At 51.1% G+C, this 23,785-nt stretch overlaps 2 protein-coding genes across 4 annotated transcripts in view; one reads left to right on the forward strand and one right to left on the reverse strand.

The window, feature by feature from the left end:
• EFHC1 (EF-hand domain containing 1) overlaps nucleotides 1-6,317 on the forward strand; it is a 99,748-nt gene extending 93,431 nt beyond the window's left edge. For all 3 annotated transcript variants that reach the window (XM_081140851.1, XM_081140852.1, XM_081140853.1), the window contains 2 exons: nucleotides 4,038-4,248; nucleotides 5,562-6,317. In XM_081140851.1, the coding sequence (XP_080996977.1) occupies nucleotides 4,038-4,248; nucleotides 5,562-5,633 (283 nt within the window). In that variant the 3' untranslated portion in view covers nucleotides 5,634-6,317. The remainder of the gene's footprint in view (nucleotides 1-4,037; nucleotides 4,249-5,561) is intronic.
• Nucleotides 6,318-14,690: 8,373 nt separating this feature from the next.
• The window catches only part of TRAM2 (translocation associated membrane protein 2), a 69,332-nt gene continuing 60,237 nt past the window's right edge, over nucleotides 14,691-23,785 (reverse strand). Inside the window, exons 5-11 of the mRNA XM_081140854.1 lie at nucleotides 22,333-22,391; nucleotides 20,861-20,945; nucleotides 20,200-20,270; nucleotides 17,624-17,728; nucleotides 17,225-17,368; nucleotides 16,228-16,391; nucleotides 14,691-14,989 (exon numbers count right to left, since the gene is read on the reverse strand). Of these exons, the coding sequence (XP_080996980.1) occupies nucleotides 14,916-14,989; nucleotides 16,228-16,391; nucleotides 17,225-17,368; nucleotides 17,624-17,728; nucleotides 20,200-20,270; nucleotides 20,861-20,945; nucleotides 22,333-22,391 (702 nt within the window). The 3' untranslated portion in view covers nucleotides 14,691-14,915. The remainder of the gene's footprint in view (nucleotides 14,990-16,227; nucleotides 16,392-17,224; nucleotides 17,369-17,623; nucleotides 17,729-20,199; nucleotides 20,271-20,860; nucleotides 20,946-22,332; nucleotides 22,392-23,785) is intronic.

Here is a 23,785-nt window from a genome sequence, read left to right on the forward strand (position 1 = left end):
TTTATCATACTATTTTTAAGAGGTTGCTCTCACTTAAAAACAAAACCTAAGTTCTTAGTCTGGTATCCAAGAACCTCCATAGTGTGACTCCAAATGACCATCTGACTTAGAGTTCTAACTTACCTTTCTGTACACTCTGCACTCCAGACAAATAGGTTTATTATGTTAACCTTTTTATGCATTCCTTTTTTTCATGCCTTTTCACAGGCTGTTCCCATTGTCTGTAGTTTCTTTATTTTATTCTGAAGATTCAAGCTCAACTATTCTTCAAGGCCTAGGTTGTATGCCATCTCCTAGTTTGGCCCTTCCTGATCCTCTCTTAAATGCTAATAGTCATTTTCTCCCTTTGTTAGTCATTTTAATGTCTGTGTCTTAACTCCCCTTCTGGAGACCAGGGATCCTTACTGGAGACACATTCCTTGTTGTACTCAGCAGTTTATTCTAAAGCCTGCATTGAGGCATACATATTTAATAACTAGTTGTTAGATGAGTGAATGAATATTGATACTAGGACTGTCAAAGAACTCAGTTAAAAGCTAACATTTGAGTGTGTCTGCTATAGCAGGTACTAAGTGCTTTATATGTAATAACTCATGTAATTCTCACAACAGTCTTTATGAGGTGGCTTCCCTTAACAAGTTCCATATTACAGATAAGGAGACTGAGACAGAGCAGTTAAGTAATCTACTCAAGATCATGTAACCTTTAAGTGGCAAAGCTGAGATTTTGAATCAGGAAGTCAGGTTCTTAACTACAATTTGTTCTGCCATACTAGAGAAAAGCACCGAGAAATAAGGAATGTTCTTATTCGGCTCCCTGACTACCGGAAGCTTTCTAAGCAAGTGACTGCCTGGCCCTGGAGTAGGTTTACCTTCAGTGGGACAGAGTGGAGGCCCTGGATCATGGATCAAGAGCTGAGGTCAGGCCAGAGGGTCACTGCTAAATCTTTGCAATTTAAATGACAACACTTTGAAGCTCTCACCACCCCGGAAAAAAACACACACAAAAAAACCTAAGAAAGAAAGAACAAGATTGCAGACTGTTTGCTTTTTAAGAAAATATGTGAATTCTGTTTAGTTTTTGTTAAGTGGGGAGCTTAGCTAGAGTTCTCATAGCAAAAGATTCTGAGAGCAGGCTGAAAACCATGCCGTCCCTCTTATCTAGGAGAGATTAGTCACCCTATAAAATCACATTTGCTGTTATGGAAAGTCAAGGTCGGGCACCGAAGGGCTTGGCTCAGAGTCCACACCAAGCGTGTTGGGATCCCAGCCGCCTGCCTAGTTGGCAGTTCCTGTTCGGGACGATCAGCTGGCCCCAGCATCCCTGTTAACCGGTGGAACCAACCTGACCTTGGGCAGAACAGGCCCTGGCTGGGGCCCCTGCAGTAAAGTAGGGGTTGTAGCTTTATTATTTTTTTTAATCCTCACCCAAGGATATGTTTTCCTTTGCTTTTCAGAGAGAGAGGAAGGGAGAGCGAGAGAGAAACATCGATGTTAGAGGGACACATCGATTGGTTGCCTCCCTCACGCACCCCCACTGGGGCCGGGGATCAAGCCTGCAACCAAGGCGTGTGCCCTTGGCCAGATCGCACCCAGGACCCTTCAGTCCCCGGGCCAGCACTCTAATTACTAAGCCAGACCAGCCAGGGCGGGGGTTGTAACTCTAACTAGCCCTGTCTTAAACAGTATCGCCGATTGCAAGCTCTCTGAATTTACTCCATCCGCGGGCATTTCCAGTGTTGTATGAAACAGTGCAGGTACTGCGTTTCTTCAGGGAATGGGGAGTCATCTTCTCTCTCCCCAGTGATTGGATGATCCCATTTAAATGTATATGCTCCGCAGCTCTTCTGTAACTAGGACCATACAGAAGATCGAGGTTTGACTGCTTTCTGCCACAATAGTTCCCTGGCAGTCTTTCAGAATTTAGTATATGTGATTGGAGTTAACCCATCAGATAAACATATCCTGCTTCTATAGTAAATAATTCCAGACAGATTTTCTAACAGTGCACCTTTCTGCTCTTTCCGCAACATCGTCAGTGCTGGATTGTTCCTGCATTGCCTGACTGTAGTGCATATTATTTAACTGGAGATTTTTTATTATAATTTTATTGTTTTTGTCTTACTAAGAAAACAACACATGCACAGAAGAAAAATATTCCAGTAGTAAAAAATTAGGAAATACAAATAGAAATGAGCAAAAATATTTCTTAAAATTCTAAAACCCAGAGGTAACTACTTCTAATATCTAATACTTACCTAAATACTTCTCTGATATTCATATAAAATGGAACAATTCTGCAATACTGTTTACCAGCTTTTTTTCACTTGATGGTATATCAAGAACATTTCTGATATAAAATATTTCATGGTATATCGATAGTTGAATTTTTTGAGTAGGTATTATATTCATATGGGTTTTACATATATGAACGGATCAGTGAGTTTTGCTCCCACCTCACTTTCCTTCTACCTACTTGTTACCCTCCAATTGCATTGTTCCCCCACAACTTTTACACAAAAGGTAGAAGGATACACTTTTTCACCTTGATTTTCTAACAGTGCACCTTTCTGCTCTTTCCGCAACATCGTCAGTGCTGGATCGTTCCTGCATTGCATATTATTTAACCAATCCCTGATTTTAGGAGAAATTTTGTTTTTACATTTAGGCTGTCTCAAAATAGCTTTGTAGATGTATCTTTCTATACAATTCATGATTATTTCCTTAGTATAAATCATTTGAAATTCTTTTCTGGGCTGTTGCTTCATGTTTCTAAATTGTTGCTGAAAGGTTATACAATTTACAGCTCTTTTGGCAAGGGACTGCACCAGTTAAAAGGGAAATAAGTTAAAAGGCTGCTTGGGACAGTGAACTTTTGAATATTACATACAAGAAAGAATAGGAACAAAAAGCGATGGTGGGTTGGTATTGTGATGTTCTGGACGGAGAGGGGCTTGGTGAGAGGTGGTCGGGCATGCCTGAAAGAACACGCGAGAACTCGAGTCGGATGTCAGTTCTGGTCTTACCTCTGACATGAGATCTGTGACAAGTCACTAAGATCTTCAAGTCTGTTTTCTCATCATTGAAAAAGGGAGCGATGCTTACTGAGTTTATTTGAGCCACCTTTTATTCCAGAACAGATCCGTGAAGGTGAAACAGAGTTTTTTCCAGCTCTAAAATTCTTTAATTAAAAATTTTTAAAAATATATCTTTATTGATTTCAGAGAGAGGAAAGGAGAGGGGGAGAGAGAGACAGAAACACCAATGATGAGAGAGTCATTGATCAAGCCCGCAACCAGGGCATGTGCCCTGACCGGGAATTGAACCCCGATCGCCTGGATCCTAGGTCGACGCTCAACCGCTGAGCCGCGCCTGGCCGGGCAGCTCTAAAATTCTTTAATTTTATAACTAACAGTACCTTCATGTTCACAGGAAGTTAAAAACTGGACTCTCTCTTATCTGGTTGTGGTTTAAAGGGCTAGACCCTCCCTTTCTTAATGCTCTGGGTTACTAATCTCTCTTCATTTCAGAACATGCTAAGCCTGAACTTCTCTATCCACCCCATAGAGCAAGCAGTCTCTTAGCTTCCACAGATATCCTTTCACAAAATTCAGAGTGAACTGGCGAGGGAATGTTAAGTATATGGATCCCTGACTGCATAGTTATAGATAAATATTCTTGAAACCCAGGCATTTATTTTTAGATGATGTAACATGGACGATGTAGATCATGCAACTCCCACAAACAAGGCACTTGGGAGAGTGGTGGCGTAGATTGGGCCCGTTTTGGTGCAGCAATTTAAGCACGGCAGCGAGGGAGAGTAGCTTCAGCGCAGATGCTGCCAGCCAGGCTGTCCTGAGGCAGAGGTCACTCACCAGCCGCCACTGCGGGCGAGTGTTCAGAGATTGGTCAGCTCAGCATCAAAGCTGTTTGTCATTAGAAGCTTCCCTGACTGTACCAACCGAGAACTTTGGTCACTGAGATAAGATTGGTCAAGAAAAAATTCCATGTCCCGTCATTTCTTTCCTTTCTCTGCAGCAAACAAACTGAAGTGGATTCAGGCGTGCAGGACCTGGAGGCATTAATAGACACAATCCAGAAGCAGCTGAAAGATCATCCCTGCAGAGACAACATTCGCGAGGCATTTCAAGTGTATGACAAGGAAGCCACAGGATACGTGGACAAAGAGGCGTTCTTTAACATCTGCGGCTCCCTTAACGTCCCCGTTGATGATTCCTTGATTAAGGAGGTCAGTGTGAGTGCTGCTGCTGGGCAATGCAAGGCTGGGCACCTCCATTCTATTTCGCTTTAACTGGGAGCATCTAGGTCTCCTGCTGGGTCCCGATTCATTGGCGTCTGTTCTCACTGCTGTTGTGAGGCTTCTCTGAGTGTTATGGGGCTACACAGCACGGAGAGGCTGGCAAGACCTGTCAGGGCTGCAGGAGGCAGCAAAGGTGGCCCTGGAGGGGCAGCCACCAAGGGAAACTCAGAGCCACTGGACTGAGCAGGTTGGTGGGCAGCCTGTGACTCCCTTCACAGTGCTAAGTACATTAGCCTATCAGGAGGACTAGCATGGAAGAAGGTGGGACTGCTGCCCAGGGACAGTGGTGTCTGTCAGTAGGGGTCGCATGGCGACATGGACATTCTCCTCGTAGAATTTTCACGAGTTGAAGAGGGCATTTCATGCCTTTTTCTCATTATAAACCCCTTTGGCCAGGGTTCCCTAGAAGGCAGACAATATTTCTCCCACCTTGCCAATGACTGTGACTTATTGTTGAGATGTTCTCATTGATTAAAAACACAGATGACCTTAAAGATTTTTTAGCAAAAAGGAATGTTCAGAGTTAAGATTCACTTAGGGGAGGCTTTTTAGGGCTAGAGTGACTAGGTTGGAGACAAGGATATTTTATAGACAGGGACATTAGCAAGGAGTGGAGGAGGTGGGGAGAAGGGTATTTGTTCACATAGGCCAAAGCTTCCCAAATCTCAGATTGACAGCGTGCCCAGACTTTAAGTCGTGTGTACTATGTGTGAGCTAACATAAGAGACAGGAATTGCAGTCAGTGCAAGTGGGACAGGGAAGCCGGGTGGGAAGGATCTGCACGTGTCTTATGGAGGTAACCACAGTAAATCAGTCTACTACCACTCACAACTGAGCTTCAAGGGACATGGTTTGGGCAGTGACATAACTGGATTCTATTAGACTGCGACAACAGCAACCTGCACAGACGGGGTGGACTAAGTCTTGTATTTGAATATAGAAATAATTAAAAGTGCTTTTTTTTAAAAAAAAAAAAAATTGAAAATGACAGTGCCCTTATAAATGCAAATGTTAGTCCTGACATCTTGGGCAGGCCATTTACTACATCTGAGGTTTGATTTTATTAACTATGAGAGGGGATACTATCCTACCTATCTGCTGGATCACTTCAGAAGCAGCAGAGGGTATAAAAACTCTGAACCCATTTGCAAAGGCAGGATCAGTGTTGACACGCTCACTGCGGTAGTGCTGCGGGCAGCCCCCACGTATGCCCCACCTACTCTCTCTGCTGTCCCCTGCAGTTAATCAGGATGTGCTCGCACGGAGAAGACAAGATCAACTACTACAACTTTGTTCGTGCTTTCTCCAACTGACCTGGCCGGGAGAGGCTGCAGTGCGGGGTTTTGAGGTTGGACCTAGACCTACAATTTGGAATATACCTTGTACTCTTCTTCATAGAGGCATTTACAGAGTTCCTGAGCTCCTGAAAGTATATATATTTTTCTTTCTTTTCTTTCTTTCTTTCCTTTCTTGTTCTTATATTTCTCTACTTCTGAAGGTTAAGTTAAATTGGATCTTGTAAGAGCTAAGATTGGTGCCTTATTGAGGGAGGTAGAGGTAAGAGTGTTGTGATGGTTAATTTTGTGTGTCAAGTTGACTGGGCCTTGGGGTGCCTAGACATTTGGTCAAACCTTATTTCTGGGTGTCTATGAGGGTATTTCTGGATGCGATTATTGTTTGAATTGGTGGGCTGAGTAAAGCAGACTGCCCTCCCCAATGTGGGTGGGCCTCACCCAGCTCATTCAAGGCCTAAGTAGAACAAAAAGGCTGCCCCTGCCCCAAATAAGAGTGAATTCCCCCTGCATGCCTTCAGACTGCGACATCAGCTTTCTCCTGCCTCTGACTCAGACTGAAGTATTAGCTCTTCCTGGGTCTAAGCATGTGGCCTTCAACTGGAACCGCACCATGGTCTCACGGGTCTCCTCCTGCTTGCTGACTTGTCTATCTTCATAATCACGTGAACCATTCCTTATAATAAATCTCGTTCTCTCTCTATACATATCCTGTTGTTTCTGTTTCTCTGGAGAACCCTGACCAGTAGAAGTGTACAGTGATTAAGAGCAGAGGAAAGGATAGAATTTGCTAGGAGAAGCATCTTTTGGGGTTTTGGAAATAAGCATACAGTGCTGGTATTGCTGCTTAGCCCGTGCCTGCTCATCCCAGGATTATAGGGAAATACAACACATGTTTCAAACTGTGGTTCTAGGTTCATTAGTAGACCTGCATTTTTAAAAAAATGAAAGAATAGAAAACATCAAAGTGTGGTACACATAGCAAGGTATGTACTATTTTATGAAACTTTCATTTCAATGGAGTGTGTATTTACTGGGTCATTATGTAAAGTGTATTTCTTGATGTGGTTTGTAGTAAAAAAAAAAAAAGAAAGAAAGAAAATCCAGAAAAACTCTGCATTTAGAGAGGCTGCCTTGAGATAGAAGGAAAAGACCAGTCACAGGTACTGGTTTTCTAAGGGCACGGACGGATTTTGTAGAATCAGAGCTGCTCCTTAAAGTCAGCCACCAGCTTCCTCCCTGCTACCTAAAAAATAGTATAAAAGAGGAGGGAGTTTTGTACAATTGAGGATGCCTGGCCCTCTCTGAACTAGTGGGGAACTTCCCTTGTTTTCTCTCCTAATGAGCCAAACCACCTCTAACCAGCTTGATAAAAGGGCTATAAATGTTTTGTCGACTCCAGGTTGATACCTTTAGAAGAATCCATGTTTTGTTTTGTTTCCACCAGCCACTCATAACTATTAAAAAAGTCTAATTTTCAAGTATTTAAAAATCCAATTCAGTCTAAAATAAAAACCCGAAGCTCTAACCTGCCTGCCCCAGCTCAGTCCTGTGCCAGGCTTGGAAGCTGGTTGGGGGGGGGGGCAAGGCGAGGGGGTGTCAGGGCTGGTGTAGTGGGTTTCTTCCTCCTTCTGGTTTCTGTTCCTTTAGCCCCTATTCAGCCATATTGCTATTTCTGGCCTTTCCAGTGTCTGGAAAGGTAGGGCATAGACACCAGAGGAAAAAGGCAAAGTGTTACTGTGGCTGGCGAAGTCATAAGCTGGGTCAGCGCCCTAAAGCTGGCTTTCTCTCCCAGAGCACCTCTACTGGGAGTTCTTAGGACGCTTTCCCACAGGGGACCCCCCCAGTGCCCCATTCTCGGGTGCCGACGCGGGCTCCAGCTGACTGCCCAGCCCTAACGTACCCCCTCCAGGTTCCGCATCCCTCAGGCCTCTCCGAGGGGCCCCCTTCAGGCTCACTTACCCTCAGGGCATCCACTCTTTTTTTTAATTTTTAATCCTCACCTGAGGATATTTTTTCCATTGCTTTTCAGAGAGAGCAGAAGGGAGAGAGAAACACTGACGTGAGAGTCACATCGATTGGTTGCCTCCCACACATGCCCTGACTGGTGCCGGGGATCGAGCCGGCAGCCGAGGTGCTCGCCCTTGTCCGGGAATCAAACCTGGGACCCTTCAGTCCTCAGGCCGATGCTCTAACCACTGAGCCACACCGGCCAGGGCCAGGGTGTCTGCTCTTGCCCAGCACTCCCATCCCGGTCGCTCTCTGGGCTGTTTAGGGAGGCAGCTCAGCTGGTCCCTTTCCTTGAGACTTACTTTAGGTGGGGATCACGCACCCCAAGTCGTGCTCTTCACACTGCGGGGGCTCACGTTAAGCCCTGACCCGAGCCTGTGAAAGCGCCACCGCACTTGGCCTGCGGGCCTGCAGCACTGACGCCTTTCCGGAAACCCAGGCTCTCCCTGGCTCCTCCAGCCTTCCCCGCAGAGGAGGGAAGTCCGTAGGCGCTGTGCACCCCTTTTCGGCACATCCTCGTGGAGCCCAATCTCTAGTATACGAGATATGTGCCATTTTTGTCCTTAACCAAGATGGAGACATTAGGGAAAAAAATCTCATTTAAACCTGTTACCTACCCTTTGTGATCCAAGCGCTCATAGCCCTTCTAACCTCAGTTCTGACATCTTTTCCCTTCTATTCGCCTGTATCTTTTCCACTGTAATGAGGACCGGGATTAAAACGTCAGCCCCACTGTTAGAGAAGTGTCTCAATAAGGTTGGCACCACTCCCACCCATGCCTGCTGTCTACACCTCGCCTCCCATGTTTACCCAAGACAGAGACGTTGAGATCTGCCAGCACCACGCCAGGGATAAGGGCTGCTTCACAGAAGACCAGCGCCCACAGGTCAGTCCTGTGGTGTCCACACGCACTGCTCACCGCTGCTAGTTCATGCCCAGCATCCAGGTGTGGGAGCCACGGCCAGACCCTGAATGGCGGTGCAGCTGTTAGGTGTCATTTATGCTACCTTATCTGCAGTCACACCTGGCATGCCCCTGGAGTCCTGCTCAGGCGATGGAAGAGAGCTGAGCGTTAGCCTGCAGCAAGCTATATTATAGGAAGAAATGACCATCCTTTGATTGGGCCCCCAGGGAGTTGAGACAGACAGAATTAGCATCCCTATTAGCGTTTGCAGCAGAAGCACAGTGGTACTGGTACATGAGGCTATGGGATCTACTGAAGGACGTGTGTAAGGTGGTTTAAGGTGGCTTAGAGAGTTAGGGCTGGTAAATCTGCCTTTGTATGAATGTTGGCTTCAAGTTACCACTGCTCAGGCCCTAAGCTGTACTCTGTCTATACCACCAGGGGGCCTTGAAACTACCATTTAATTAGGATGTAGATGAGTACATCAAACTCATCTACAGGCTTTAAGGGAATTTGGGGCCAACAGGTAGAGAAGACGTTTCGAAACATTTTGAGAATCAAGGGTCTCTTGGGTGAGTGACTCCTGAATATCCTGCTGGCACATGAGTGTATGTTCATTAAAAATTTGTTTGTACCATGAACTTTCACTGTCCCTAAATCTTACCACTACTACTCCCTGCAAAAACAAGCAAGCCAACCAAACAACCCCCAAAACTATAGAGCACAGGTGAGCAAGTGGGCTCAGAAAGGTTACCTGCTCCAGGTCACCCGCTCTCGTGGCAGAGCAGGGCTGCAACCTGAGTCTGCGTCAAAGCCTGCCCTCTCCACCAGTACCACTTCCAGTGCCCCAGGTAAAGTTTTCCTGTCTAATCCTCATACCCCATGGATGTCCTTGGCTAACAGCCACCTGTAACTACACTCCTGAGCTCTCTCTAAAGGTAGTTCTGGAAAACACAGTGGACAGCTGCAGACAGCAGGCCATCTAACTTGACACCAGCAATCCTCACTGCCCAACATGGTCACTAATACTTGGACACGAATATTTGGTGGCTTTTACTTAATCCCATCTTCTCCCAGCCAAATGACTCCATTACACAATAGACATCAAGCAGGGTGTACTACCCTGTGGAGCTTCCTACCCACAAACCCCAGGTCGAGAACACTCCTTTCCACTTTTACACTTACTGCCATAGACTCAAATAAAAATGATGCTATTTATTACCTAGTATTCAATATAACTCTCTCCATCCTTAATTTCAATTCCCTAATTCATGTGAGCGCAACTGAAAAATATATATCAAAAGATATACAAGAAATGACATAGAGTGAAACTTACTAGAAATTAGACTAAAACTTACACTCATTTTTCTCAACTAAAAGAACAGGTAAGCATCCAGGGAACTATACCAGAAACAGTCAGACTGGTAATTCTATGCCTTTTATTCAGTTATTTCAAAAATATTTGCTGATCATCTGTTTTAAAATGTACATTTAAAAAATCCATACAAAACTGTAATTTGTTTTCAAACCAGACAGAAACAGTGGAAAAAGGATTTTGAAAAAAGTTCACTGGAAGTAAAAAGCACCCCCCCCCCCCCCCCAAAAAAAAACCCCAGAACCTTTTACATGAGCATAAATACGGCAGGCACAAATTCTCCTTGAGTTCCTTGCTGAAATTTGGTCCACAACATGAACAGGCTAAAGTAGAAAAACAAAAAGACACTTTTGTCCACATTTGCATTATGAGTTGCTCAGGGCACCAGCAGCCGCAGCTTATCCTTCAGATGTTTATTAAACAAGAGGAAATGAAAAATGAGGTTTAGTCTCATCCATAAACACTGGAATCAAACCCAAGTAAGCGGTGGTACTTACACGCACAGGCCGAGCCTACCAGGTGAACAGGGCTGTTCACACGTGGCTGAGACCCAGAACACTCCAGCAAACAAGAAACTAGGCTGAGTGATGGTGATACCGCGGGTGTCACACAGGTCTTATTCCCAGGCACTGACTTATTAATGCCCCTTCATAAGGATAGTTTTCTTTCCTTTTCAACAGATTAAAAAATTATATGGACACTCCAATGTTCTACTAGAGTGCCACAGAAACCCACCCAGGATCACGAGAACAACAGCAATGAAGGGAAAGTGGCTAACATTTCTTCTGTAGGGGATGACTGCCCCTCCCGTGGGTCCCTTCCCTTCCCAATCGCCGGGCGTTGTAAGGGACAGCAAGGCCTGCGGACCGACCACTGGCTGGGAGGGTTATTGCACAACCCGGAAGAGCAAGGGAAAGGCAGGCGGGGGGGGGGGGGGGGGGTGCTGCTAACACAAGGTAACACTGAATTAGGAGCCCAAAGAAGTTCTGCAACAGCCGACCTGGACCCCCTGTCCAATGGGATCTGTGAGTTAACACTAGTGACTGCAAAGTAAACACCTTTGTCATAGAAACTTTGGGTTCAACCGGAAGCAAAATAGATCACAAGAGGTTGTAGCAAGGGTCCCTTTCTTTATAACTGGGGGGGTGGGGCTGGAAGAGCAGGGCTCACCGTGTCAGCGCTGGAGGCACAAACGGGCGTAGTGCCCCCGGCCCTCTGGGCTTCCCTTAGCAGGTGTGAGGCACAGGTGCATGAGTGGGCCTCCCCTGGCTCTGCAGCCACCCAGGCAGGCCCGAAAACTGACTCCAGGGAGAAACCAGAGACGAAACAGGACACACGACAGGCCCTAACACAATGGCAGAGAAGTGGGGGAGGGGGAGGCAAATGAGGCAAAACTGTCACCATCTGTGTCCCTTTTATGAGTGACTGAACCGGGGCCCAGTGTCCATGGCTGCACATGCAACAGCCCTAGAGCCCGGCTGCTGGGGGCTGGTTATACAGCACAGCGGAGGCCGGCGAGCACACGGCAAGTAAGGCACTTCTTATCTGCTCGGGACAAAACTCACAGGCCGCCGAGCACGGGGCTGCATGGGGCCACAAGGCCCCGCTTCTGAGACCGCCATAAAAACGCCAAGTGGGGCGTGGGCGACACGAGGCAGCTGAGCAGCAGTGGGCCTTCAGCCTTCTGGGTGGATGAAAATTCCCACAGAAATGGGGCAGAGTGAGGTTGGTAAAGGCTTCCTCACTGGGCCAACCAGGGGCGGAGAGGGAGTCTATTTAGGTTTTGAGTCAGTGATGACAATGACCCAATTCCGCAGTTGTGCCCAAGTCCCTCCTGACAGGCTGTGAGCCAGGAAGGCAGCGTGGGGGAGGGCATCAAGACCACTCAGCGATCCGACTCTCAACACCCTCTTCAGGAAAGAGCAGAGGCCTGTGAAGACCAGGAGTGGACCTCCGTTCACATGGGTCTCCGAGGCCCTCAGGCAAGGAGTCACGTCCTGGCCTCCCTGCCCTCTCTCACCCAGGCCTGGGAACTCCACCCAGCAGGCTGAGGCCTATGAAAGATCCAAACTAAGCTCCCAGCTGGAGCTTGACATGGTCGGCAAGACACAGCGAATTCTAAAGGCATCTCAGGAGGGGATGCTCTCTGCCCCTACCTCTTACTCTCCACTTAAAGGTCAAAGGGAACCGAGGAAGAAGGTCCCCCTAGAAGACCCAGCAGCACACAGCCCTGGAACAGCAGCCCGGGCTTGGGGGCGTCCAGGGTCCCAGGGGCTGCAGTAAGGGAAGCATCTGCAGAGGCCGGAGCACAGATGACTGTTTTGGTTTCTGAAATGTTAAGTTCTGCCCTCAAACAGAAAAGGTTCTCTTGGCAACATCACCGCTCCGGTAGCCCAGACACACTCAGGGTTAGCACTGACTAGAATGGGAGAAGCAGCTCTCCTGGCTAGGCCTGCTCCCCTTCCCCTAGAATGTCCACTGCCTTCAGAAGGGACACATGCAACTTATTATTAGTGCAGCTCCCAGAGCCTGGGTGGTAAAAATATCTTTCCCATCACTGAGCTTCCAAGGAGGGGCAGCGGCGGCTGAGGTAGATGAGCCTGCGCTCTCCTGCTCTGGTGGCCTCCCCAGCTTGGAGGTGTCTGACGGGGTCTCCACAGATGGCATGCGTGCTGGGAACAGGAGTGTTTAAGATGGAAGAGGCCAAAGGGGCCAAATCAGGACGAGCCAGCCCAATGAGCTCACAGGGTGAGGTGGGATTGAGTTATTTCAGCCCCTGGCAACAAGGTTTGAGCCAACCTGCCAAAGACTTGGCTCTGCTCTGAAAGAAATGTGCCAGGCACCCCACGACGACCCTCTTACCCCCTCCCTTCAGATCATTCCCAAGCCCAGCTGCTGAGATGCTAGCCTTCCTCGCGTCTCGGGTCTTTAGAGCAGTGAAAATAATCTTACTTACATTACTGGACAATCCCTGTGGAGTCGCAGCTGCCTGGCCACTGGGGTGGTGGCCCCAACTCCAAGGCACACTACATTGTACACAGCGTGGAGCCTGCAGGGGACTCGGGGAACCGGACAACCTAGACTACCTCTGCACAGGAGGGAAGCTGCTGCAGGGCAGGACCTGAGCTGCTCTCAGCACCTCCCCAGCCCGCAGCACACGTGCATTTGCTGAAGGCAGGGCTGCAGTTTAATGGGGCTCACCTGGGGACACTACCTCTGCAGGGAGCAGGAACACACTGCCCAGGCAGCCGGGAGACAGCCAGATGGTGCCTGGGCTGCTGGGGCGGATGGAGGAGGCTACTGGCTGAATGGCCCCACCATCAGCAGCCACCAGGCCACCCGTTCACCATGGTTCTGCTTTGCAGCCCAGAGGCTTAAGAGAAGGATGGGAGAGATGCCTTCTTTCAAAAACACTGTCCCACTTCCTAAGAGTAACCGGAAGCCAAAGGCAGGTCCTCCTTTCAGCCACCTTTTGCTGACAGAGATGAGGGTCTGCAATGGTGTCAGGAAACAAATCCCCGTCACTGGGAAATGAAAATCCATCTCTGATACAAGTGACATAGAGAAGGGGTATGGCCTCGATGAAAAGACCCATCTCCCCCTTTTGGATCATAATCTAAGGTTTGGCTTCTAGCGTGATGTCAGAAAGAGGACCAGCTCATGAAATGACACTGACATTCCTGCACCCACCAAGAACTGCCCCCAGCACTGTGGCAGAGTTCAGTTCTTAAACAGGACCTCTGAAAGCCCCACCCTCTGTGGAGGTCCTCACAGGGCCCATCAGCACACGGAGGCCTTGCCTTGGGGAGGGAGGAGGGGCCAGACTATGTGAGGGACAGGGTAGAAAACTCGGCACAGCTGTGCTGCTCACCTAAGCAGCTGTCCCAGTTCATACCATCTAAAGCGCTACAGGTGTGCTCAACAAACATCAGCAGATGACAATGACAATTCCAAAGAATACTCAACAAGAGGCAGGGGGAGAATGGCACAGGCGACCCTCCCGGGGGCCTAAGGCCAGCGGGGCACGGTGTCCCTGCAGGTAGAGAGATGAAGTCAGAGCTCCTGGGTCTGGGGTTTAGACCAGCACAGGCCCAGATGGTCTCCACGACTGGCAGGTTTGGTTCTGAGTGCTGGTGAACGGTTGAGAAAGGTGCAGCCGGGGCTGCTGAAGAAAGGGGGTTGACTCCGACTCTCGGGAAGAGCCACTGCTCAGCACATTACTCCCGCTCTAGTGGGAAAGCTCGTCCTGCATCGGGCACTTACCCAGCAGAGCGAGGCAGCCTGGATTCCAACGCAGGACCCACCACTGGCAGGCTGTCTCAAGTCATGGGACCCAGTTCATGCCATCCTCTAGACCAAGTTGTCAGGTCCCGAAGCCAAACCCCTCAGCATTTACAAGGAGCAATGGCTCTGCGGGGCCTCGAGGTGGCACACAGAATTGGAGTCACACACCTGTCAGTCAATCAGCACCTAGGAGACTATGATCTGAGGGGCTGGTCTCTCGTCTTCCTGCCCGACCACACGGGGACCACCGGGGGCCTGCTGCTGGCCCTGGGGCAGAGGCTCCTTGCTTGAGGCTTCTAGACTTTAACAGGTCCCAGGACCGATGCTGGGGTTGGATGGCCAGGACTGCAGTCTTAGCTCCCTCTTTATGGTAAAAATCAAGACACAGAAAAATTGCACAATGCAGTAAAAGAAGGAAAAAGAAAGCAGCAGCCATGAAGGACGAGACAGAAGAGGCCAGCAGAAAGGTAACCATGAACACCAGCACAGAGCTGAGGCCAGCAGTGGCTGAGGGAGAGGAGAGGAAGATTTTTGGTTTTATTGAGGATGGTTTATGGAAGAAAGAGAAAAAGCCAAGAAGAAAGAAAGAAAGAAACAGCCCTGTTTAAAGACAGGTTCCTGCTGTTTGAGCTGGAGCGTCAGGAGCAGGAAGGGGAGGCAGTGACGGAGAGCTGGGCTCCCGCTGCCCTCCTGGCCCTCAAAGAGGATTCCTGTTCTCAGCACTTTGGCCTTAAGGAGACTTGAGTTTCTTAGTCCGTGGGGAGGTTCCATTTTCTGCTTTCACTACTCCATTTTCGTGGTAACCTAGGAAGTAAAGGGAGACAGACAGACATGGTGTTTCTGCTGGGCTGGAATGAGAGAGGAGGGTGGGCCCAGGCAGCCTGGCCTGGCCACTGCCCACAAGGTGAGTCAAGGGGACCCGGGAGACTGCCCTGGGGGCTCCTGCTCTCCCCAGAATCTTACTACCAGTGGCTCCATTTGAAGTGGTTGGTCTCTGACTATTCTTTATGGGAGGGGCTGGTATGACACACAGAAACCCAGGACCAGGAGAGCCCACTGCCCAGCCTGAGGCTAGGCCAGATCCCTCCTGCGATCACTCAGCCGCTGCCAGTGTCCTCAGTTTCCTTCAGGGCCCTGCAGGGCAGCTGCCCATGTCAGCAACAACTCCCGGGAAGCTGAGGACTGAGGGGAGGAGGTGGAGAGGCTGTAGGGAAAAGGCCTTACTCAGATGCCTGACACTCCTCTGGCAGAAAAATTAGGGCAGAAGAAAAAGTCGTTTTATTGTCAAAAACATGTCTATGTGCTGGCTCCAAGTCAAAGAGGCACATCTGGCTGCTGCCCCACACCCCATCCACCCAGCCAGGCCTGGCTCCTCAGCACGCCCAGCCATGCACGTGTCTGCTCTAACACAGGAGCAATGCCAAGCAGGCCACACCTGGAGAAGGGCAGGTGAGTCAGAAAACATCCTGGTGCAGACAGGCCTCCAGGCTGGACAGAAAGTGCAGGGCTGGTAGCGCCCCGGGTCCAGAGGGGCAGGTGGGTACTGAAGTGTGGCAGGGCCCAAGGAGAAGTGGGTGTCCCTCCCCTGCGCCCACCTTATACTGGGTCATCTTGTATCACTCCTGAAGACAGAAGAGGAGCCAGCAGCCTGGGAGGCAGGGGTGGGCCATGGTCAGAGCAGAGGGCAGGTGAGGACAGAGCTATGCCGCCCAGAGAACAGGCGCAGAACTTGGCTGGCACCCAGAAGCCACCCTGAGGACACGCTTCCTGCCAGAGTTCCCCACCCAGCTACGGTCCTGCCCCACCACTGCCAGAGGGCTCCGCCTAGTCAGGGCCAGCCCTGCCCACAGTTTGTCCTTGGCCCACACCCAGCCACGTGCCAGTCAGGCCACAGCAGGAGCCAAGGAGCCCCAGGCCCAGGGAAGGAGTCCAGACGGAGGGCCACAGGACTGGTCTGGGTAGAGCCCAAGGATCCCGCCCTGGCTCCTTCCCACCCACCCCAGACAGACTCGGCCCCGCCTGCCCAAGGCCCTGGCACGTACCGGATTCCCTCTTGAGGAGCCTGGCTGGTAGTCTGGGGGCAGCTGGGGCTCTCCGCTTGGCGCTCTGCTCGTTCCAGTATTCCCGCCAGTGCCGCAGCTGGGAGTGGATGAAGCGCCACATGAGCCAGGCCTGGGCAGCACACACCAGCAGCAGCACGCAGAGCCTGCGGACAAGCAGAGTGGGAGCTCAGGGGGGCTCAGGCCACAGCCCCAGGGCAGGGGATTTCTGAGATCAGGAACCCTGCTGACTTCATGGCCCATCATCCTCACCCCGGCATATCCCCACCCCACCACCACAAGGGAGAACACAAGACTCGTCTCTGCTCCAGCGGGTTTCAGGGTGGTGATGGATGGACAGAGCGAGGGAAATAGGAAAGGAGGCAATATAGTATAGTCCGCTGTCCCCGTGCCCAGCTGGGGCCCATGGCCTATCTCTTCTGTACACATAGCACAGAGCATAGCTCATGTCAGCTCCATATAAACTGGGAGAATTCAAATGATGATGATACAGCAGCAGTAGCTCTACAGTGGCTTCTCATTTAGCATGGCACCTAAACACTGTGCAGCCCTGGCCAAGCACACATCCTCCCAGGCCAAAGGGTCTCACGGAAACACAGCGGCCTCCCTGCTGCCACAGGAGGCCACTGGCCAGTCTGCTGAGAACACAGCTGTTAGGAGCCCAAGAGTAGCTATAATGATCACCGAGGGGCTGGGTGAGGAACCTACGTAGCACCATGACGGTGGGGGGATTCCCATGGGGACTGAGGCCCTGACTAGTCTTTTTGGGCCACTGCCAGGAAGGATGGTTTTGATGGAAAGGGAAGGCTGGTATCTCTTCTCCCCTCAGGCTTAATGTCCAGAGATCTCCATAAATATCAACACATAGGAGACTCGGGCCTGCTGCCTCCTGACCTGCAGAAGCCGTCTCAAGTTCAGCACATCCCTGGCAGCTCTCGGGGAGCCCTGATTTACCGTATTGCGCTTCTGCCCAACTCACCTGCAAAGCAAGGTGTTGAAGTTTCCTTTCTCGGGGTCAAAAGCTTGGTTTTCTATGCGGGCAAGTCCAAAGCCGATGGCCAGCACGGCAAGAGTGAGGATGAAGAGGCGGGTGACGCCAAACACAACAGCCCAGGCGTTAAACCTGCGCACAGAGGCGAAAGGACAGCAGCCTTTAGGGCCCCTGAGGAACCTTCACCCACTTCTTCAGAAGTGACCTCATGTGGGAAGAAGGTACAAGGGTGGCTGAGGGATGAGATGTCTAGCATAAGATGTTCCAGGAAAATAAAGAACCTTGGGGGTGCTGCCTGCAGCTAAGGGGGCAGCTGACACCCAGGGCAGGACCCTCCCCTGCCCGCTGCACCTCTGAGCAGGCCGGTCTCCCAGCCTCGCCACTTACAGCTTCTCATTGTTCTCGTCAGCAAAGTAGAAGAGCCGGGCCATGTGGAAGAGGAACTCGGTGGAGTACTGCAGCAGCAGCAAGATCAGGCCCAGGCGGCTCAGGCTGCGGAGGAGAGACGAGCCTCACAGTCCCCCCGAGACCCATGGAGAGCAGGGGCGAGGGGCCCAACGCCCCCGGCTGCGCTCTCTACTCCACCTTCCCGGGCTAGCCCTGCCTCATCCCCCAGGGTTCAGTCCTGCTGTCACCCTCACTAATTTTTCCTAATACTGAGCCCCCTGGCCTTCTGCCTGTCCTGTCTGGGTCAGACGCCCTACTCGCTCCCACAGTGACCTGGCTGAGGCTCTGCACAGTGCTTGTCACCTTGCCTTTATCATCTGTCCAGGGACTAAGCACATAAAAGGTGCGCAGAACAAGATGCTGAGCTTTGCGTGGAGAATCAGGGATTCCCGCTAATTCTTCATTATCTGGGTAACAGGTACATCAACCTAATGCAAAAATCTATGCTAGTGAACGGAACTCTTAGAAAACAGCACCACTCAGATACCCGCTCTGCTTGATTCCAGGCATGATGTTGCTTCTTTCTTAGGCCATTTGCTGCAGTCAGGCAGCTGCCGTTCAAATGCAAAGTGAAATCACAGATCCCACTGAACATGCAGGAAGTCATGATATAATGTGGGAGCCCTCTCATGGGTGGTCATAAATAAGGGTCCAGCTGATTCCATACAATGAGACCAAAGAAGTGCAAAGTAAGTCACCAGACCCTGAGGATGGTCAAGAAAAGGACCTGAGAACTCGCCAATGTCTTCACACGGCCTAGAAAGTCCAACATAACTTTCTGTACTCGTCACACTGGGCTTTATGCTCCCTCCCACCTCAGGGCTGTGTGCCTGCTGTTCCCTCCACCTGTGCAGCTCTCCCCCCATATCTCCATGTGCCTGGCTCTTGTCATTCATGCCTCAACCTGAGCCACCTCCTCAGAGCGGCTCCCCCTCACCACACCCGAGGTGCCAAGAGTACACGGCGCTGTTACATTGCCCTGCGTTATTTTCTCCACCTCAACACCATGGGAAACCCTACTGACTTATTTCCTTGTTTATGGTCTGCCTCCTGCTAAAACAGATACCCCAGGGGAGCAGGGCCTGTCTGCATTCACCCAGATGGAACTCAGCTCCTGAGGCAGGCCCTGGCCCATGGGAGGGCTCAGGTCTGTGTTGAGTGAGCGAAGGCCTGCAAAAGCCAAGCTCTTTACCAAAACCACAGCCCACACCATCAGACATCTCAAAGGTCTGTCTTCCTTGGGAACCCTGCAGCCAAGGGCACACCTTTCCCCGCACTCACTTTGGAAACCTAGAACAAGGTCAGAGGGAAAGGGGCTCACGGTCCCTAATGAGCAGGGAGAGGCAGCTGCACCTTGACCCGCCGTGCGCCTCCCCGGGAACGGGGAGGTGTGATCTGGAGGCTCGGCTGTTCCCTGCCCTCTCAGACCACTTATCATTCCAAAACAAGCGTTCGCAGGATTCGGTGCAAACAGCGTCAGACACCTGTCCTTGTCCTTCCCTGGGACACGTCAGATGTAGAGAAAAATGGATCCTGGAGCATCTCACATTTTTGGGAGGAGGAAGGGACCCAACAGCAGCAGGAAGCTGTCCTCTGTGTTCCTGCCTGGCCCTTCTCACCACGTCATCACACACTGGTGGAGGACGGCACAGACTGGCTTCCTCAGACCCATTCTACATGTGACACATGAGCATCCAACACAAGAGTGGAGCCAGCCCCACCAACAGCCTTTGCTCCTCAAGTCCCATCCAGGAATCCTCCCTGTCCAAGGCCCCCGAGGCAGGAGAACAGACTGAGAGCTGCCTTCCTCTGACTGTCCCAAGTCCATCATTCTCACAGGATGTGTTGTGAGGACCCTGGAGATGACAGGCCCCAGGAGCTCAGGTCACTTAGCAGAAAGTTACACATCACAAGTGCTCAAAATGCCGGCCTAGGGAAGACCAGGATGCTCTCCTGGCCTGCATGACAATGCTCAAGAAAAAACCAAATTAGCAATGACATATCCTGTCCATCAATCCGAATCTTTTCATGAGGGACACTCCAGGCCAAACACTGCAGCAACTCTCTCGGCTTCTGCACAACCAGCAGCGGCCACTCTACATTTCGTGACAAATTGAAGGAAAGGGAGTTCTGGCAGCTTCTGCCAGTGGATGTGCAAGGCAGGAGCCCAGCCTCAGGCCGCCTCCCACCTGCAGAGCCACAGATCAAGTGCCAACATCCCTGGGAAGCCCTCCCTGGCTGTCTTGGGTTGGGTTCTGAATTTCCCTGGCAGATGACACATCACAGTACAGTGCGTGGCACTGAACCATCCTCCTACTGTGTTTAACTGGCTCCCCTAATACGCTGAGGATGCTCCACTGAAGACAAAGGAACCTCCTATCATCTATCTTTGTATTTCCTTAGCCCGGTGCTGGGCACACAGGAGGCATCTAATAAATGCCTGCTAACTGAATGAATGTGTGGGGATGCTCGAACACGAGAGGGCAGGGGGATGTGGCAGCCCGGGCCTCACTCACTTGAGGAGGTACGCTCCAGCTATGTGGACCAGGTACAGGCAGATGTACTGCAGCTGGCGGGGAATTTCCTCCTGCAAACGAGAGGCCACAGTGAGTGTGCTGGCCCCCAGCTGCAGGTGCAGGAACGGGAAGTATGGAGGGGCGAGGGTGGGCCAGGCCACCGCCCCAGGGCCGCAGGGCTGGGCTGCCTTAACAGACGGTTCCAGGTCAGGCGGGGGCCCGTGCACCAGGCAGCTGCCCACTCTGAGGGCCAGGCAGCAGCTTCAGGTCCACAGTCAGAGGGTGGGGTTGGGCTGAGAAAGGGACAGGGACTGGGGAACGGAGCTTCTGGAAATGATTCAGATTCAGAGGGAAGCCATTTTTATTATTTTTTTTAAAGTCTGTGGGAAAGGCATAAACCTCTCCACCTGCCATCCAGAAGATGACAGATTTCCCACAGAGCCACACATGTCAAGCATGGGAGGCAGGCACGAGACTGATGCTGGTGGCTTCTTGAAGGGGTCTTCCTGGGGACTTCGACAGGTGCTGGCTCAGCATTTTACTCAACCTGCCAACACCCCCATTACTACTTTGGGCTTCTAGAGGAAGGAACAGGGGACAGCTGGGAACAGCAGTGGGGAGGGAAGAAGCATGGCTGCAAGAGGGGGAAGTGAGGACTCACCTTCCGTACCTTCTGGAAGTATAGCTCAGGAAGTGCGTGCAGCCAGTAGGCCAGCTGGCACAGGTAGAAAAACTTCACCTGGAAGCTGGAGACAAGGGAGCGAGTCACATGGGAGGGATGGAGGAAAATGTCCCTATGGTGCCTGTCATGCAGAGAAAGGAAGGGCAAGGCCAGGACTATGTGAGGAGCTGGTCCCAGAGAAAGCGAGGGAGGGAGGTCAGCCAGCCCTGTGACCCCAGGCTAGACCACTCAGAGGGACACAGAAGTCCACAGAAAGAAACGAAAATGAGCCCTGGCCAGGTGGCTCAGTTAGTTGGAGCATTGTCCTTTACACCAAAAGGTTGTGGGTTCAATTCTCGGCTGGGGTACGTATGGGAAGCAACCGATGGATGTTTCTCTCTCACATCGATGTTTCTCTCTCTGCCTGTCCCTTCCTCTCTCTCTAAAATCAATAAAACATATCCTTGGGTGAGGGTAAAAAAAATGCAAAAACGAAAGTGATGAAAAGAGAGAAGAGGAGGGTCTGCAGCCCAGAAGAGGGAGGATGGGGGGAGCCGACTCCAGAGAACTGTCAGTGGGGAAGAGGGTGGTTGGAACATACTTAAGAAATGAAAGCACCTAAGTAGCAAAGGAAGGATGTGACTCAGCTTAAGTCTCTGTCGTTATTCTACAGGGTCTTAGGGAAAGTGAGTGGCCTCCGAGGGACAGTGGCCCAGCTGTTGCCCTCCTAGTGCCTCGTCAGAGCAGGAGAGGAATGGATGCCGCTTCTGACAGGCACCAGCCACCGACAGTCAGGGGGAAGATGTGTTGTGTGACCGGTCACCAAGGTCAAAGCCAGAGAACCTGATGGAGATGCTCTGCTTCTGTGCCTCACGTGGTTTAGGAACCTGCTATAGATGGAATGTCCATGTCCCTTCAAAATTCTTCCCCAGTGTGATGGTATCAGAAGGCAGCGCCTTTAGAAAACGACTTGGTCATGGGGGCAGAGCCCTTATAAGTGGGATTAATGTCCTAAAACAGGCCCGAGAGAGCTCCCTCTCCACTCTGCCTTGTGGGCCCCAGGGAGAGAAATGCCGTCTATGACACCAAGTGGGCCCTCAGCAGGCACTGGAACTGCAGGCACCTTGATCTTGGATTTCTAGCCTCCAGAACTGTGAGAAGTACGTTTCTGTGGTTCATACCCACCCCCTGCCCCCCAGCCTATGGTGTTCTGTCCAGCAGCGGAGCTGAGACACTCCCCTGTGACAGGGACCGGTGCAGACAACACTTCATTGTGGGAGTCTCCAGTCCAGCAGACTGGGAGGAAGACGCACCCAGACAGTCTGCCTTCCACCAGGCTGTGCCCTAACAGGCTCGGGGTATGACGGGTCTTCACGCCAGCTGGCTCCGTGCTGTTCTGGACACATTCTGGGTGGAAGAAGCCAGAGAACCAGCTGGCTCTTCCCTGGAGACCAGATCATGAGAATACTCACGGGAGGTACACATGTGGATAGTCTTCCCAGAGGCTTCTTGGGTTGGTTAAATATCCTTCCTGTAGCAGTGAGAAGAGACGGCATTCAGAGATGTGAAGGTAAGACCTGCTGGGGCCCTGGGCAGGCCCAGGGGTCAGGGGTCAGGGGTCAGGGGCCAGGAACGCAGCTAACCCCCAGCTGCCAGAGAGAGGAAGGAACAGGAAACGTGAAATGAAGGGCCTCTCCGTGGGGGACTTGGCAGGCACATGGCTGGGGTCTTTGCTGTGACAGAGTAAGCAGAGCTCTGCGGGGGTCAGAAACCTGCCCTGAAGGCTGGCCTGGCTCTCACTAGCTGCATCCATCCTCCAAGCAGGTCAGTGCCTAAGTTTTAGCTGCCTCATCTATAAAATGAGAATAGAAATCCTTACCCTCCCAGAGTTATTGTTAGAAATAAATGTGACAGCTTGTTTGTGTGACAGTCTCTAGTACTGTGCCTGCCATGTGGCATTCAGGACATGCCTGTAGAATGAAGGTTCTGGGAATCTGGGGGTGGTACAAACGCCTTCCTACACCGACACAGTCGCCTTCCCCAGAACGTCGGACTCACTCTCTTTACCTGATCCCGTGGAAATCAGAGGTGACAACGTTCCTAGAGGGAGCAGCCATGTATTTAAGGGGGGAAATGGTACTTCTGGGACTGAGATGTATTTAAGGGGGGAAATGGTACTTCTGGGACTGAGGTAGGAGAGGAATTTCTGCCCCAAAAGAGACTGGCCAAGAGAGGCAGCACTGAGAGAAGTTAAAGCCCAGCTGACAGCTGATCTTGCGATTTTAGACAGGAACCCTCCTCAGCTTGGCCCCTTTGCTTAGGAGACAAGGAGGTCAGCACTGTGAGGCCAACAAGCAAAGAAAAATGCTGCCTGCTTGTGAATGTCCAGTCCTTGGGGAATGTACAGGAGGGGTTGGGGGAGGGAGCAGGAGGAGCCAGAGGACAAATGACTCACTGCCTCGAGAACAGCCTTTTCCAGGCCAGGCAACTGCCTGAGGGCGGCCAGGGCTGGGGCACCCTCAGGGCTCAGGCATCCAAGCACTGCGCTCAGGGGGCCAAGTGTGGCAGAGGGAGCACCTGTAACCCACCCTGAGCCCCACCCACCAACAGGCACCAGCAGAGAGTCTGGGGAGCTTCTGAAATCCTTTTTCCTCTTCTGGTTCTACAAATCGACCTAAGAGCTAAGTGAGGCCTGAGCAAGCTAGAGCAATCTCTCCCCTTCCCCTGCAGCCTTCATTTCTGGTGTATAAACAAGAAGATCCACAGACACGGCGCGATCCCGTCATAACAGCCAGTTGCTCCCTAGACTCAGACATACCTTGTAACATTTGTCCTCAGAACCAACCACGCACTAAGGCGTTACTCTGAGCGAACAGTCCATCAGCAGAAATCAGCCCTGAGTCAAGCCCCAGCATTACAGGTGTT

Source organism: Miniopterus schreibersii, assembly GCF_964146895.1.
Source record: "Miniopterus schreibersii genome assembly, chromosome: 6".
NCBI classification, from domain to species: Eukaryota; Metazoa; Chordata; class Mammalia; order Chiroptera; family Miniopteridae; genus Miniopterus; species Miniopterus schreibersii.